The sequence below is a fragment of the Aotus nancymaae genome, unplaced genomic scaffold (assembly GCF_030222135.1).
Source record: "Aotus nancymaae isolate 86718 unplaced genomic scaffold, 86718_ANA_hifiasm-v0.15.2.pri h1tg000014l, whole genome shotgun sequence".
NCBI classification, from domain to species: domain Eukaryota; kingdom Metazoa; phylum Chordata; class Mammalia; order Primates; family Aotidae; genus Aotus; species Aotus nancymaae.
This window is the reverse complement of record NW_026988425.1, coordinates 40,003,078-40,019,881: the sequence shown is the minus strand read 5'-3', so window position 1 is coordinate 40,019,881 and position 16,804 is coordinate 40,003,078. Positions and strand designations below refer to the sequence as shown.

The following is a 16,804-nucleotide window of genomic DNA, read 5'->3' as shown; positions in this document are numbered from 1 at the left end:
ATGCAGAATCTCTGGGGGTGGCACCTGAGAACTAGCATGTTTTAAAAGTTCCCATCAGTGATTCTTATCCAATATAAGATTTGAAAGTCACTGCTCTAGTATCCTGGTCTTCAGTTCTAGGATCCACCTCTCCTCCTATATTTATGGTTATTTTATGTTCCCTTCCCTCTCTCAAAATTCCTACCAGATTTCCTTTTGCTATCATTTTAAAATAACTGTTTTTACTAGGAAGAAAAATATTTTTTTCTAGTGGGAAGCCTTGACAACAGTTCCTTTTTCTCTTCCAATTTTGAATATATTTCTGGTCTTCTTTTCCCAAAACTGTCTGCACATGTCTTCTCTTAAATTTCCAAAACTGTTTAATTTCTTTAAAGAATCTATGAATGATCTCCTATTAAGAACATGCATACAATTCTTTTCATTGGTTTTGCTTGGCATTGTGTCCTCTTCTAAGCTTAAATTTGAAAAAATATAGGAGAAACAATATATATATTGCAAAGTGTTTGTCAAAAAGGAAAAGAACCCCTTTCTACGTATTATTCAATGAAGAAAGATATGGGTTCAAATAATTGATTGTGACCCTGTCTCATAGATATTGGTAACCAGGAATCTTTAGTTATTAGAGTTGAAGTTTGCAGAAATATACCTGTACATCAAAATGAGCCTGTTCTTTAAGACATTTAATTCTTTATTCCAAAAATCTCCATCCTGTTTGGGGTTTTTTAAAGTATGTATTAAGTTAAATTAATATCAACAATGAAGTTTTTCCAAATCTATCAAAACTATAAAAATGCCAACTTTAAGTTTCAGATTGGATTAGTTTCTATTTTATGTCTTTTAGCAACATTTATTCAAAGGAAGAAAAGGAAGTCGCTTTTCCACATTCTGTGTATCTTATACTCAGTGCAAATTCAGAACATATCAGAAAATGATTTTTAGAATAAACTTAAGAGGAAGTTTCAAAGGAATCAGTTATTTTATGGGAAGAGGAATAATACTACTTAAAATATATTTAAACTCTTAAAAGATAATTTTAAAATACCAAGAAAGCACATTAAACCGTCATATTCATACCTAACTTCCACTTCCTACAACAGTTGCTCAAAGAATCCTTATGGAAGATCAATGACATGGCCTGGACCATTCAGCTGAGTCAGGATTTCAAACAGCAAATGGGCAGTTACAGCAACACCTCCATTGAGAAGGTTAGTTTTTCAGCAAAGGTGGAAACCTTAGCTTTTACCTATGATCCAAAATGGCTGCTCTAGCTCCGTCTTCGCTGTACTACAATCAGAAGGAGGGAGGAACATTTAGAAAAAACAGTTCCCTCTTTTTAAGGCCACTAGCTGAAAGATGAATACTACCTTCTCTCCACCTCACATTCGGTCCAAACTTACTCATATGACCACACTATCTGCAAGCAAGACTGAGAGGTAGATAAGATAGATATGTGCCTGACTAAAATTCAGAGCTTCTTTCTACAGGAGGAAGGTGAATAGTAGTCTTCACCAAAGCAGTGGTTTAATGTCAGCTTATGTTTTATCTTCCATTTTGCCAGTCTTGTGAGGCAGGCTATCAAAAAGAATCTAGTACAATTTAACAAAAGCTTATAGCTAAAAGAATACTCAAAAGCCAGGAGTGGCCAAAGAAATAGGTTTTAATTTCCAGTAACAAAGAGATATGGCCGTGGAGAACAATGATTAAAGGACCCACAGTGTGTGTCAGTTAACAGGACAAGTCAGAGCAATAAAGTATTTTTCAAACATTATCCCTTTACATGTATTTAAAGTCAGTTGTGTCCCTCTGTCTCTAAATGGCCCCTACCTGACCTTCCATCTTGTAGCCATCCATTCCAAATGGGGTTTGGAACCACTTTCTCCTACTTACTACCGATGGGGCCTTAGGTAAATTATTTTATCTCTGTGGATCTTCACCATAGTCATCAATAAACTAGAAACAATACCCACCTCTGAGGGTTGTAGTATTCTGAGGGTTAAATGAGTTAAAGTATATACAAGTCCCTGGTGAAGTGCTTGACACAGGGCATGTACTCCATATAAAAGCTTTGATCATGGTCTTTATTATATTAATATCATTCATAAGTTTGTTTTCCTGGAAAAGTATTTAAGTTTCTCAGTTCCAGTACTATTTCTTTCCACAAACTATTCATTATCAATATTCAACTCCCATATATAATTTTCAAAATTTTCCTCATCAATTGACCCTCTAATTTGGTCCAGAGTACTGATTCTCCAAGGTCTGCCAAACCTGCCAGCACACATTAGGAAGACTTGGCGAGTAATGCCCCATCTTCTAATAACACTAACTAGCTCTGTGCACCTCATGCCATTTATTCAACAACTTCCAGACCTACAAGATTACTCCAGAATAATGGTTGTATGTAGGCAGAGCAATTTAAGCAATTAGCTGTCTAGATGCTCTCAAGCCTTACGCTGAACAAGAGTAAAGTAAGAATATACTAATTAGCTTCTGCTGCATAACAAACTACCCCTAGTGGCTTAAAATAACCGCCACGTATTTAGCTCACAATTTTGTACTTTGAGACTTTGGGTCAGGCTCAGGTGGGTAGTCATCTAATCTCAACTAGGCTCATAAGATATAATTGAGGTTGGCTGGTAAATGATGCATCTTAACTAGTACAGCTGATTTCCATTCCTGTTGATCATTCATCCTCTAGCAAGCCAGCCCAAGCTAACTTTCAGGGTGATGACAGCAACAAAGTATGCAAGGACTCTTGAGGTATAGGCTCAGAACTGAACATTATCATTTGTGCCACTTTCTATTGGCCAAAGCAAGTCGAAAAGCCAGCCCAGATTCAAATAAATGGGAATATAGACTCCTTTTTTGATTGAAGGAGATGCAACACTCCGTCATAAGGAGACATGGACAGAGGTAGGCTAGAAAGTTGTTATTTTTGTATTCTACTACATTTTCTTCCAATGCTAGGCTTCTGATTTCTGGGATTCCACGTGAAGCCTCAAAGCAGTAATGTACTATGTACTGGACCAAAATCCGCAGAGAAGCCACAGGTCAGCAGGACTGGGAGGCACTAAAACTAACATTTTACACCTAAGTTGAACTTTTTCTTTCCTTCATGACATCAATTTTTTCCTGCAGCATGAGACGTTCTCAAATCTTTCCAGTCTTTCCCCCAAGGTGGGCTTAAAGAGACTTTAGCAGCTTTGTCCCTAATTCATTTTTACTTATGTGTTGTACATGGACTTGTGCCTAAATAAGCGAAAGTGGGGTGGATGCTACCTGGTCAGATTCTCACTCTGATTGAGGTTGCTGTCACTCTGGAAGTTGAGAGAACAGCAACTGCTCCACCTCTTTTTAACCACCTTACACCCACCTCTCATTTTAAGCCTCACTGATCTGCACATTTCTCCTGAATGTGCTAATTTAACTTTGTCTGTTTCTATTAGACTTTCCTTTCCTCCTGCTCCACAGATTCCCCTCTGGTCAATAATGACCACTCATTAGGAACAGTCCTGCCAGCTGTTCAGTCCTTGAAGCGGACCACCAACTAGCCAGTTTTGTCTCTTGTGTGTGACAATATGGAGATTCTAAATAAAGAAATGCCAATCTGATACTATATAGCTAGGAATGATTTGAACCTTGTAAAACAAATTAAAGCCATCTTCAAAATAACCAGCTGGGTGCAGTGGCTTGCGCCTGTAATCCTAGCATTTTGGGAGGCCGAAGCGGGCAGATCATTTGAGGCCAGGAGTTTGAGATCAGCCTGGCCAACATGGTGAAACCCCGTCTCTACTAAAAATACAAAAATTAGCTGGGCATGGTGGCTTACACCTGTAATCCCACCTACTTAGGAGGCTGAGCCATGAGAATCGCTTGAACCCAGGAAGCAGAGGTTGCATCGAGCCAAGATTGCACCACTGCACTCCAGCCTGGGCAAACAGGGTGAGACTCCTTCTAAAAACAACAACAACAACAGTGAAAAAACCGTCCTCTTTTCATTGAGCATGTTTATTCAATGAGCATTTATTGAGCACAATTAACCAGGAACTATACAGTGGAAATAGTGAATAAGATCCTCTGCTACAATGAACCCCAATCCTGAGCATGGAGACAAGCAAGAAAATAAAAAATTACATAGTGAGTGAAAGATATTTTAGTGGCAGGACACAAGGTAGAGAGGAGTACAGGAGAGCACAGATGGAGGGCAGAGTGGGGGAGGCGAAGGAAACTCTCAAGAAGAGAGAATACTTGAGATACATGGTTATTGAACATTGTTAAGTCATCCCAATTTTTTTCCTTCAGATGATTATTTTAACTCTTTCCACTTTCATCAGAGTCTTGCTTTCCAACCTTTAAAATCCTGTTGCTTATCTTTTGTTTTCCAGAAATTCCTTTGGAAAGCCTTGGGAACCACCTTAGCATGTGGCCAAGATTCAGACTGTAAACTCTCAGATTAAGGAGTTTCTGACTGCTCCCAACCAACTAGGGGATCAAAGACAGGTGGGATCCCTTGCTCTCAATTTCCTCTTAGGATGATAACAACTAATCCTACCCTCAAAACCTCTGACTGCTTTTTTAATAATGTTCTACTTAACCAGAATTATCAATTAATACACTCAGCCCAACAGAAATTTTCAGAAAAGTGGGGCTTTTCTGTTTAAAAATCAATACTTCATTTTTAACCAAGTTTGTAAAAATATTGAAAATGAATTTCAATAATTCTTACCTAACCGGAGTATCTTTGATATATTTTGAGCTTGGCTTGACTTAGAGCATGATTATGAGCATCAAAATGATTGCATTTGCAAGCCAAAAGTTACCTATAGACTAATCTAGAGAAAATGTAAGGATAACCTGAAGTGCTTCTGCAAAGCTCTACCCACTTCCTACCATAGCCTGTGGCTATACAGCATACATAAATGTGGAGGAAGGAGAAGATGTGTATTTTGTTTTTGTTGTTCTTGTTAAGACAGAGTCATTTTCCCTTTTCTTTTTTTTTTGTTTGAGAGTTTGCCTCTCTCTGTCACCCAGGCTGGAGTGCAGTAGCACGATCTCGGCTTACTGCAACTTCCGCCTCCTGGGTTCAAGCACTTCTCCTGCCTCAGCCTCCCAAGTAGCTGGGACTACAGGTATCTGCCACCACGCCTGGCTAATTTTGTATTTTTAGTTAGAGATGGGGTTTCAGTATGTTGGTCAAGCTGGTCTCAAACTCCTGACTTCAGGTGATCCACCTACCTCAGCCTCCCAAAGTGATGGGATTACAGGAATGAGCCACCGCACCCAGCTGAAGATGTGTATTTTTAAAATAAACCAACAAAAAATACTTCCCAGGTTAATAAAGACCACCAGTACAAAAAAAAGTATGGTGTGTTAAATTCTGAGATATTTAGGGTCCTTTCTCCCACATTAAATGACTAGAAACCACTAAACTTTACTGAACTTTTGAAACTCATTTTATATTACTATCATTTCCTTTTTTCTTGTCAGATATTATTATTTGTTGCTGTTGGCACCATCTCCAATATCTTTTTTCCATCTTAGCTCTGGTATAGGTTAGGAATCAAAGTAAGTTGATTTTAGATATAAGCATATAATAAGACTTTTATTTAAGGTTTGAGGGTTTCATAAACTTTAAAAAATAAATCATGATGTCCAATTGAGCTTCTCAAATACCTTTTTTACTTAACTTTTAAGTCCTTGAATATGTCTTACACACTCAAGTCACTTAGTAAAAGACCTCTGGGTAAATAAAATGCTAACACATGACTTTCATATCCCACTGAGCCTACTTGGTTTTCAATCTCCTAAGTAAAACGTTTTCCATCACGTGATGCTAGAGCTCCAATTCTAGCTTCACACTAGAACAATTATTATTCAGGCTCTACAAGATTGGTCTAGTCTATGGGTTTTCGTGATGGTTCTAGCAGAGTTATGCAACTGAATGACATATAACAGGATTTAGGAACAAATTGCCATGAAGGAACTGTGGTGAAATCAGCTTTGGACAAGAGAGGTGGGGACAGAGGGAATATATAACCTCAGAGTATGAAACAAGAGCTGCCAGCTTTCAGAAATTTAACCACTTAAGTTAGAATAAAGTTTCAGGAACAGAATGATCCTTTAAAAGCATCAGTCAATTCAAGCTGAAAATAACCTCCATTAGCTTCCCAGCAATCTTAGATTACAAATCCAAAACCTTGGAGATGGCCTAAAAGGCCCTACTATGATAAACTCCCCACCTCCTGTCTCACTCATTTTGCATTGCTCTCCTCCCTGACTGTTCACTCAGCCTTCTCAGTGGACTTCAGGAGCTTTGCACTTACCTTCTCTCTGATTAAAACTCTCCTTTCCAGATAGTCTAATGGCTCACTACCTCACTCATTTCAGGGCTCTGCTCATTGTCACCTTGTCTATGAGACCATCTCTGACTATCTTGTTTAAAAAATGCAAACTTCCCCCACTATTGCTGCTTCACTTATCTTTATAGCACTTATCACCGTCTGGCACACTATATATTTACCTGTTTACTGAATTGATATGTTTACTTATTTCACTTTCCTGTTGCTTCCCTGTCGGTTCTCCTGGTTGTATACTTCACAAAGACAAGGACTTTGGTATGTTTTGCAAACTACTGTATCCCCGGCACCTAAAAGGGTACCTGGCACATAATAGGTACTTGGTAAATATTTGTTGAATAAATAAATGGTTAAACTCAAAATGTCATACCTTTTCTGATTTTAGGGAATAACATCTATTTTAGGATACTGTGCCGAGAACGATTTGGATATTGTTTTAAAAGTTCTTAAAACATTCCAAAATCAGGAAAACTTTTTCATGAATCGATGCAAGGTAAGAAGAATAATCTTTATCAAAGTTCCCAGTATTGCAAGGCCAGAAAACACTGATTTCTTCAGTGAATACCCTTTCTCTATATTATACTTACTCCTGTCCCCAGGTTCTTATTCCAGGTCAGAACTGTCCAAGCCCAGGCTTTATAGGATGATCAGCTATGTGAAAAGTCTACTTTATTTTCTCTGACCCTAAAACTGATCTGGAAGATCCTAAATGCGCTCTCCATGTGCCTAGGTTTGTCGAGCTACCAACTGCTCAGCCCTCGTGAATGGCTCTTCTCATGCATACTCTGCTTCCCCTGAAGGAAAAGGGTCTGATACTTAAATAATTAACAAAAGCCTCTCCTAGTTACCTCTCTGAAGGCCTGATAGTCCCACAGTACTATCCTGGCTGTTTACATTTAGACAGGCAAGAGTGTATTCATTTTAGACTTATTTGAATCATCCCAGTCCGGTTTCTTATCCCCTGTAGTGAGTGGTCCATGGGATTAGAGAAAAAAACATGAGAGAAAATAAAACTCCTTCAGTCACATTTTTCACATCTCCCTTTCCTGGTCCTCAGAGCCTTTTTTCTGGGAAAAAGAGCCTGACCAAGACAGATGTCATGGTCATCTACGGAGCTGTGGCCCTCCATGCTCCCAAGAAGCAACTTCTCACCAGACTTAATCAAGACATCGTATCCCAAGTCCTGTTTCTTTATGGCCAGTGCTCTCAGGTAACACCCATTGCAGGGCTGCCTCCATTTCTAGGCCAGGGTTCCTAAAACTCACAGGGGTTCAGCCCCTGAGAAGCTTTTCTTCCCAGTCTTGGGTGTGTATTTATCAGCAACGTGAAAACAGACTAACATAGTAAACGTATCATGGATTACTATGCAACCATAAAAAAGAATAAAATCCCAGTCTTGGGTATGTTTTCATCAGCAGCATGAAAACGGAATACAGTAAATGTATCATGGATTGCTGTGTAGCAGCATGCATGGCTGCATCCTTCAGGCTCAAAGGATACAGTCCAAAAGAAAGATAGATATGATCGGTATGTCTGGGAAATGAGAACATATGGGAACAGAAAAATCAATTATAAAATAGGCTCAGGTAATCTGTTTTCTTTCCTAAGGCCCTGAGCAGTTCGTGTCCTATCACTGCTGTGATGCAGTGATTGTCCTAGGTCAATCATATCCATGGTGATCTCACCCTTGTTTGAATGTAGAACAGTTACTCCTGTACTATTGTAGGGCACCTGGCTTATTACTTCTCTGTAGTAGTGTCAGAAGTGTTACCCAATGGTAGTTGTTTAACTTTTTATATGATAAGACTTACAAACTACCTTGAACAGTATCTCACAAATAGTGCCATATGCATACTTTAAAGTGAATAAAATATATCATTCATCAAGCTATTCAGTTCACCTGTGTTGCACCGTTTTCCCTTTCACATTCATCGCAGCCACCCCCACCCTCCTTGATGCTTCTCAAACATACCAAAAACGTTCTACTTTCAGAGCCACCAAACTGAATTGGAATTCATCTGATCATTCTGTCTTCCATAGCGCTTTGTTTGTATCTTTAATAAATTGCTTTATACATATTGCGAATTCATCCATTTTGCTGATAAATACCAGGCCAGCCACCTAAGAATCACATAAGAATCAAGTTTAAAATATAGCTTCCTAGAGTTGTTTTCTAGAGAAGTTAGTTCAGTAGGTCTTGGGAAAACTCTGGAAATCTGTATGCTTAAAAGGCTCATGAATGATTCTTATCTATAGATGAATGTGGGAGGCTTTCATTGATGATGTGCACATCTGCTTCTCCTGTTAGATTGTCAGCACCATGATGTTAGGGACTCCTTTAGCTTCTCTTCTGTGTTTCCACAGACCACATGCTGATGCATAAGTGCTCTTCACATTTATTCATATGTATATGTGATGAGAATAGACTCATAAGGACTCATGAAATTATAGTCATCAGTATCCGCTAGTAGAAGGGTGTAGGGCAGTGATTCTCACACCTTAGTTACATAAGAATTGCCTGGAGAGCCCGTTAAAAATAGAGATGCCTAATGAATCACGGTCTTCAGAGATGAATCACCAGATTTGTATTTTCAGCATGCTCTTCAAGAGCTGATTCTGATGCCCTCAAAATCTGATAAGCAATGATTAGAATAGAATAGAAAACATAATAAAAGATGTTTTATATTACATTAATTTATAGTCGATCACTGAGGAAAATACAACAGGGAGAGGCCAAGCATGGTGGCTCGTGTCTATAATCTCACCATTTTGAGAGTCCAAGGTGGTAAGATCTCCTGAGGCCAGGAGTTGGAAACCAGCCAGGCAACATAGTGAGACCTCATCTCTACAAGAAATTATTTTTTTAAGCCTGTAATCTCAGCACTTTGTGAGGCCAAAGTTGGAGGACCACTTGAAGCCAGGGGTCTGAAACTAGCCTGAGCAAAGTATCAAGACCTCATCTCTAAAAATATATATATATAATAATTGGCCAGGTGGGATATTACATACCAGTAGTCTCAGTGAATTCTAGCCTGGGTGACAGAGAAAGACCTTGTCTCTGAGAATAAATATAAGAGGAAGAAAAATAAGGATGACTAAGATAAAGGTCACACTTTCAGTGTACACTCAGTTTTGCCATAACACAACATATGAACAAGATAATATAGGTAAAAACATAAGGAGAAAATGAGGTTGAGACACAACACTCAAAAAAACTCCATCAGTGACATCACTCTTTTTTGTTTAGAAGCCCCTCCTGGCCATATGTTTTTTCATAGATTCGAGCAAAATTATTTCCCTTAGAAATTTTTTTCAACTTTTAGATACAGGAGGTACATGAACAGGTTTGTTGCATGGGCATATTGCACCCAGGTGGCGAGCATAGTACTCAGTAGTTAGTTTTTGACCCTTGTCTACCTCTAATAGTCCGCAGTGTCTTGTTTTCATGTTTATTTAGCTCACACATTTGGTTTTCTGCTCCTGAATTAATTATCTTAGTATTATGGCCTCCAGCTCCATCCATGTTTCTAGGAAAGACATGATTTTATTATTTTTTATGGTTGCATAGTAATCCATGTTATATTTACTGTATAAGTCCATTTTCAATCTGCTGACAAAGACATACCCGAGAATGGAAAGAAAAGAAAGGTTTAATGAACTTACAGTTCCATTTGGCTGGGGACGCCTCACAATCATGGCAGAAGGTGAAAGACATCTCACATGGCAGCAGACAATAGAACTTGTGCAGGGAAACTCCCCCTTATATAATCATCAGATCTTGTGAGACGTATTCACTACCACGAGAACAGCACAGGAAAGACCTGCTGCCATGATTCAATTACCTCCCACTGAGTCCCTCCCACAACATGTGGGAATTCAAGATGAGATTTGGGTGGAGACACAGCCCAACCATATCTATATATAAATGTGGGATATATATATTTTTTTCCACATTTTTATCCAGTCCTCCATGGTTGATTACATGGCTTTGCTATCGTGAATAATGCAGCAATGAACATATGAGTGCATGTGTCTTTTTGGTAAAATAAACCCTTTTCTTCTTTCCAAGATGGAGTCTTGCTCTGACACCCAGGCTGGAGTGCAGTGGTGCAATCTCAGCTCACTACAACCTTCACCTCCCAGGTTCAAGCAATTCTCCTGACTCAGCTTCCAGAGTATCTGGGATTGCAGGTGCCCACCACCACACCCAGCTAATTTTTGTGTTTTTCATAGAGACAGGGTTTCACCATGTTGGCCAGGCTGGTCTCAAACTCCTGACCTTGTGATCCACCCACCTTGGCCTCCCAAAGTGCTGAGATTACAGACATGAGCCACCACGCCCAGCCCCCCCCTTTTTTTTTGGTATATTCCCAGTAATGGAATTGCTGGATGGAATGGTAGCTCTGCTTTTAGTTCTTTGAGAAATCTCCTATCTACTTTCCACAGTGCCTGAACTAATTTATATTCCCACCAACCGTATATAAACATTCCCTTTTCTCCCCAGCCTCACCAGCATCTGTTGTTTTTTTGACTTTTTTATAATTGCCATTCCGACCAGTGTAAGAGAGTATTTCATTGTTGTTTTGATTTGCATTTCTTTGATGGTTAGTGATGATGTGCATTTTTTCATGTTTGTTGGACACTAGTATGTCCTCTTTTGAGAAGTGTCTGTTCATGTCCTTTGCTACTTTTTAATGGGGTTGTTTGTTCTTTGTTTGTTGATTTGTTAAAGTTCCTTATAGATTCTAGATATTAGAGCTTTGTTGAATGCATAGTTTGAGGATATTTTATCCCATTCTGTAGGTTGTCTGTTTACTCCGTTGATATTTTCTTTTGCTGTGCAGAAGCTCTTTAATTAGGTCCTACTTGTCAATTAAATCTTTAATCTATCTTGGGTTAATTTTGATATATAGTGAAAGGTAAGGATCTAGTTTCATTCCTCTGCACATGGCTAGCCAGTTATCCCAGCCACATTTATTTATTGAATAGGGAGTCCTTTTCCTATTGCTTTTTTTTTTTTTTTTGTCAGCCTTGTCAAAGATCATATGGTGTTTGGCTTTATTTATGAGTTTTCTATTCTGTTCTATTGATTTATGTGCCTGTTTTTGTACCAGTACCATGCTGTTTTGATTACTATATCCTTATAGTATAGTTTGAAGTCAGGTAGTATGATACTTCCATCTTAGTATTACTTTGGCTAGTCAGGCTTTTTTCTGGTTCCATATGAATTTTGTAATAGTTTTTTTTCTACTTCTGTGAAGAATGACATTGGTAATTTGATAGGAATACCATTGAATCTGTAAATTGCTTTGGGCAGTGTGATCATTTTGACAATATTGATTCTTCCTATCTATGAGCATGGAATGTTTTTCCATCTATTTGTGCCATCTCTGATTTCTTTCAGCAGTGTTTTGTAGTTCTCCTCGTAAAGGTCTTTCATGGCCTTGGTAAACTGTATTCCTATGTATTTTATTTTCTTTGTGACTATTATAGATGGGATTCTGTTTTTGATTTGACTCTCAGCCTGGACATTATTGGTGTATGAAAATGATGAAACTGCTACTGATTTTTGTACATTGACTTTGTATCCTGAAACCTTATTGAAATCATTAAATCAGTTTCAGCAGCCTCTTTGTGGAGTCTTCAGGGTTTTCTGTACATGAAATCATTTTGTCAATGAATATGAATCTTTAAAAAAAAATTTTAATACAGAAATGCTACCCAAAAAGTGACACTTTACCTTGAAACCCTGAAGTCAGTTGTGAAAGTTAAGACTTCTTAAGAAATGGTCAAAGGAAGGAGGGCTATCTGAAATCTGGTGGACCATTGTAACACCAGATTTGGATGGGAAAGGCTCATAACACACAGTAAACTGAGGTAGCTTGTAGATTCATGGGATGTGTGCATGTGTGTACTTTGAGTATTCCTACGTGACTCAGTTCAACTGTGCACCTTACCTCTCACAGAGGAAACTGCACACAAGCATATGTGAATACATGCTAAAAGTATTCTCTGATACAGTATGTCAATCTCATTGGAACAAATCTGCATTTTCAGCACAAATGTTATAGCAGAACTCACTGTGCTCACAGTTCCAGAGTAAGCTGCCCTTTGACTTTTCATTTAATTTTTCACTTCTCATTTCCCTAAGAGCCTTTACCCTTTTTCTTTACCAAAGTCTGTTGAGCCTTTTTAAACTGATTGTGAAGCCTGAACACCCAAGACTCGAAGTCTCTAACCTGTCTTCTGTAGCTTATTCTTGACTCACCTTGGGGAAAGCCTCTGCTAATGTCCAAGATCTCACTTTAAAAATGGAAGAAGTGAACTTCCCCCCTCTTCTTGGCAAGACCCCCCTTGGCAAAGCTCCACCTCCTGCTTTACTATTGTCCTTCAGGCTGATGGATGGGTCCTTTTGTTGGGTTGGGTGTATCTGTGACTGCTACTCATTTGAGCATCTAATTTTGCCTTTGATTTTTTTTTTAGGTTCTGGGCATGTCTGTGATGAACAAGGTATGAGAGAGAGAGAATTCCCCTGAAGTGTGCCAAGCAAAGATGTCCTTTTGATTTGACTTCAGTAGAAAGGTTTACAACATGTAATAATCTAGTTCTGAAATCAGAATCCATGATTCTAATCCAGGGCAGAACAAGGAACTATATTCTGGTTCCAGGAACATTAGAAGTTGAGCTATAAACTAAAGCAATGTTTTTCAAACTTTGATCACCAGTTGACCATGAAATCAATTTAATAGGTCACAATCAGCAAAATTATTTAATGAAATTAATTACAGAATACTTTACATATAGCAATTATAACTATAATTTCAGTTATATATTAAACATATTTGAGGTATATAGGTACTAGGTGGACTTGTAAACTGTTTCTTACTGTTGATTATGGTCAAAAAAGTTTGAAAGCCACTGTTCTAGAGAACCTCCATTCTATTGGGAGTGGTAGGGGAGGAAATTGGCCTTTGTTTCTCACTTTCCCTGCAACTTAGACCCTAGGCTGGAGTAGAGATGGCAAAGGAAGCAAAGACTCTCACTCCTGTCTGGGAACATATTTCAAAGCTAGGTCACATGTTTATAGACATGAGTGTGGTGCCTTAGACCTTGACTTGCAAGGTGAATGCTTTTGCTTTAGGACATGGATCTGCAAATAAGTTTTGCAAGAAGCATCACTGAGATTGCCATTGCTGTCCAAGATGCTGAGGATCAGGAGTTTAAGTTTTCCTCCAAGGAGATGCTGATTGGTTACATGCTGGTGAGTGTGCAGAGAGGGAATAAAAAAGGCCCTGAGTATTCCATTACCAAGAGTTCAGGGCTATCTTTTTAAAAAGTGAATAGACTTCACCAGTCCCACATAACAGATCTCTGCCTTGTTTCTGACCCAGGGCACCCTATGGTCCAATGAGGTTACAGCTGCATCTGGAAACTTTCCTGAGCCTTCAGAAACATTTAACCTCCTTACTTGTGTTGCAGGACTTCATTAGAGATGAGCCCCTGGATTCCTTAGCTAGCCCTGTTCGGTGGAAAGCCTTAATCGCCATTAGATATCTCAGGTAGATAATTTTTTGTTGTTTTCATTGAAAAAGTATTTTTCCCCCTTATCTTCCTCCTGATCAACTGACATCTATTAGTGCAGACTTCAGAGCTCACTCCCAAAACTGAACACAGTTGATTAATGGGACCTTCAAACTGGGCCTTTTTCTCCTTCCAAAGAGTTATGGATCTGGCTGAGAGATTAGTCATTTGACAACTGATAGAGACTAAAGAGCTACTCAGAGGAATCATATGTATAAATGGGGACTAAAATCTCTCTGAAAAAGGAAATTCCTCTTTCTAGATCTTGGCATCCAGGCAAATTTTAATGTTTCAATTAAAATCTTATGAAAGTCCTAATCACATTCAGTTGGTTAGCAGTGATAAGCCTGAAAAAGAAAATAATTTTTGGCACATTTTAAAAATCATATTTTCCCCCTGCAGTAAAATAAATAGAAGTTAAATCAAAACCACAATAAGATAGCATCTCACACCAGTCAGAATGGCTATTATTAAAAAGAAAACAAAAGATGCTGATAAGGTTGTGGAGAAAAGGGAACACTTTTACACTGCAGATGGGAATGTAAACCAGTTCAGCCACTGTGGAAAGCAGTTCAGATAGCTCTCAAGGAACTTAAAACAGAGTTACAATTCAGCCCAGCAATCCCATTTCTTGATATATACCCAGGGGTTATAAACAGCTCTGCCATAAAGATACAGGCATGCATATGTTCATTGCAGCACTATTCACAGCAACAAAGACATGGAATCAACCTAAATGCCCACAAATGGTGGACTGGATAAAGAAAATGTGATACGTTATACCACAGAATACTATGCAGCCATAAAAAAGAATAAAATCGTGTCTTTTGCAGTGACACAAAAGGAGCTGGAAGCCATAAACCTAAGCAAATTAATGCAGGAAAACCAAATACCACTAATTTTATAAGTGGGAGCTAAATATTAAGTACACATGGACACAAATAAGGAAATAATAGACACTGGGGCCTACTTGAGGGTGGAGGTTGGGAGGAGGGTGAGAATTTTAAAACTATCTATCTGGTACTGTGCTTATTACCTAGGTGATGAGATAATCTGTACACCAAATCCTCTTGACATGCAATTTACCCATATAACAAACCCACACATGTAACCTCTGAACCTAAAACAAAAGATGGAAGAAACAAAAAGGAAAAGAAATAGAACTCCTCTGTAAAAATTTGGAAACCAAAAAAACAGTTTTAAAAATAATAAAAACCACCCAAAGTGCCCCTGCTGCCAATACTTTGGTCGATTTCCTTGTTGTGGTTTGACTTTGCGTCCCACCCAAATCTCATCTCAAATTGTAATCCCCACGTGTTGAGGGAAGGACCTATAATCCCCACGTGTCAAGGGAGAGAGGTGATTGGATCATGGGGATGGTTTCCCCATGCTCTTCTCATGGTAGTGAGTGAGTTCTCATGAGAGCTGATGGTTTTATAAGTGTTTGACAGTTTCTCCTTCACATGCTCACTCTCTTTTGCTGCACTGTGAAAAAGTGCCTGCTTTTCCTTTGCCTTCTGCCACAATTGTAAGTTTCCTGAGGCCTCCTGAGCCATGTGGAACTGTCAGTCAATTAAACCTCTTTCCTTTATTAATTACATAGTCTCAAGTATTTCTTTATAGCAGTGTGAAAATGTGCTAAAATACATTCCTTCAAGTCTTTATTTCTAGTCTTCCATTTTTATAACAGAGTTGAGATTCTATTCTGCATTTGCTTTTTCATCCTGCTTTTTCTTTCTTCACCTTATGTATTTCCACATTATTACCAATTCTTCACAAACATCCTACTTTTCTTATTTTTTAGTTTTTGTTAATGTTTAATTGTGGCAAAATACATAAAATATAAAATTTATAATCAGTCATTTCTAAGTATACAGTTCAGTATTATTAAGTACTTTCATATTGTTGGCTAAACGTATTTGGCTTTATTTTTGGGTTCTCTATTCTGTTCCATCAGTCTAAGTGCCTATTTCTGTAACAGTGCCATGGTGTTTTGGTAACTATAGTTTCGTATAATTTTAAGTCAGGTAATGTAATAACTCCAGATTTGTTCTTTTTTTTTAGTATTGCTTTGGCTGTATGGGCTCTTTTTTTTTTTTTTGAGATGAAGTCTCACTCTGTCACCCAGGCTGGAGTGTAATGGCATGGTCTCGGCTCGCTGCAATCTCGGCCTCAGGTTAGAGCAATTCTCCTGCCTCAGCCTCCCAAGTAGCTGGGACTATAGGTGCATACCACCACACCTGGCTAATTTTTGTATTTTTAGTAGCAATGGGGTTTCCCTCTGTTGGCCAGGCTGGTCTCTAACTCCTGACCTTGTGATCCAATGGGCTCTTTTTTATTCCATAAGAATTTTAAGATTTTTTTTCCAAGTCCTATGAAAAATGATGGTAGTTTAATGGGAATTGCATTGAATCTGTCCATTGCTTTGGACAGTATGGTCATTTTCACAGTATTGCTATTTCCCATCCTTGATCATGGGATCTGTTTCCATTTGTTTGTGTATTCTAGGGTTTCTTTTGGCAGTGTTTTGTAGTTTGCCTCATAGCTATCTTTCACTTCCTTGGTTAAGTACATTTCTAGGTATTTAATTTTTTTTTACAGCTGTTGTAAAAGGGATTGCATTCTTTATTTGATTCTCAGCTTGGTCATTGTTGGTGTATAGCAGAGCTACTGATTTGTATATATTGATTTCATAACCTGAAACTTCATTTTTTATAGCCATTCTAATGGGAGAGGTGGTATCTTCTTATAGTTTTGATTTGCATTATCCTAATGATTAGTGATGTTGAATATCATTTCATATGCTTGTTAGCTATTTGTATATCTTTTTTGGAGAAGTATCTACTCAAGTCCTTTGCCTATTTTTA

General features: G+C 38.3%; 1 protein-coding gene across 1 annotated transcript in view; it reads left to right on the top strand.

Moving 5' to 3' along the window:
- Positions 1-16,804, top strand: part of MROH2B (maestro heat like repeat family member 2B) — a 59,258-nt gene that overhangs the window by 15,779 nt on the left and 26,675 nt on the right. Inside the window, 8 exon segments of the mRNA XM_064375808.1 lie at positions 1,098-1,205; positions 4,386-4,438; positions 4,440-4,500; positions 6,742-6,849; positions 7,414-7,566; positions 12,840-12,866; positions 13,498-13,617; positions 13,836-13,915. Coding sequence (XP_064231878.1) covers positions 1,098-1,205; positions 4,386-4,438; positions 4,440-4,500; positions 6,742-6,849; positions 7,414-7,566; positions 12,840-12,866; positions 13,498-13,617; positions 13,836-13,915 — 710 coding nt within the window.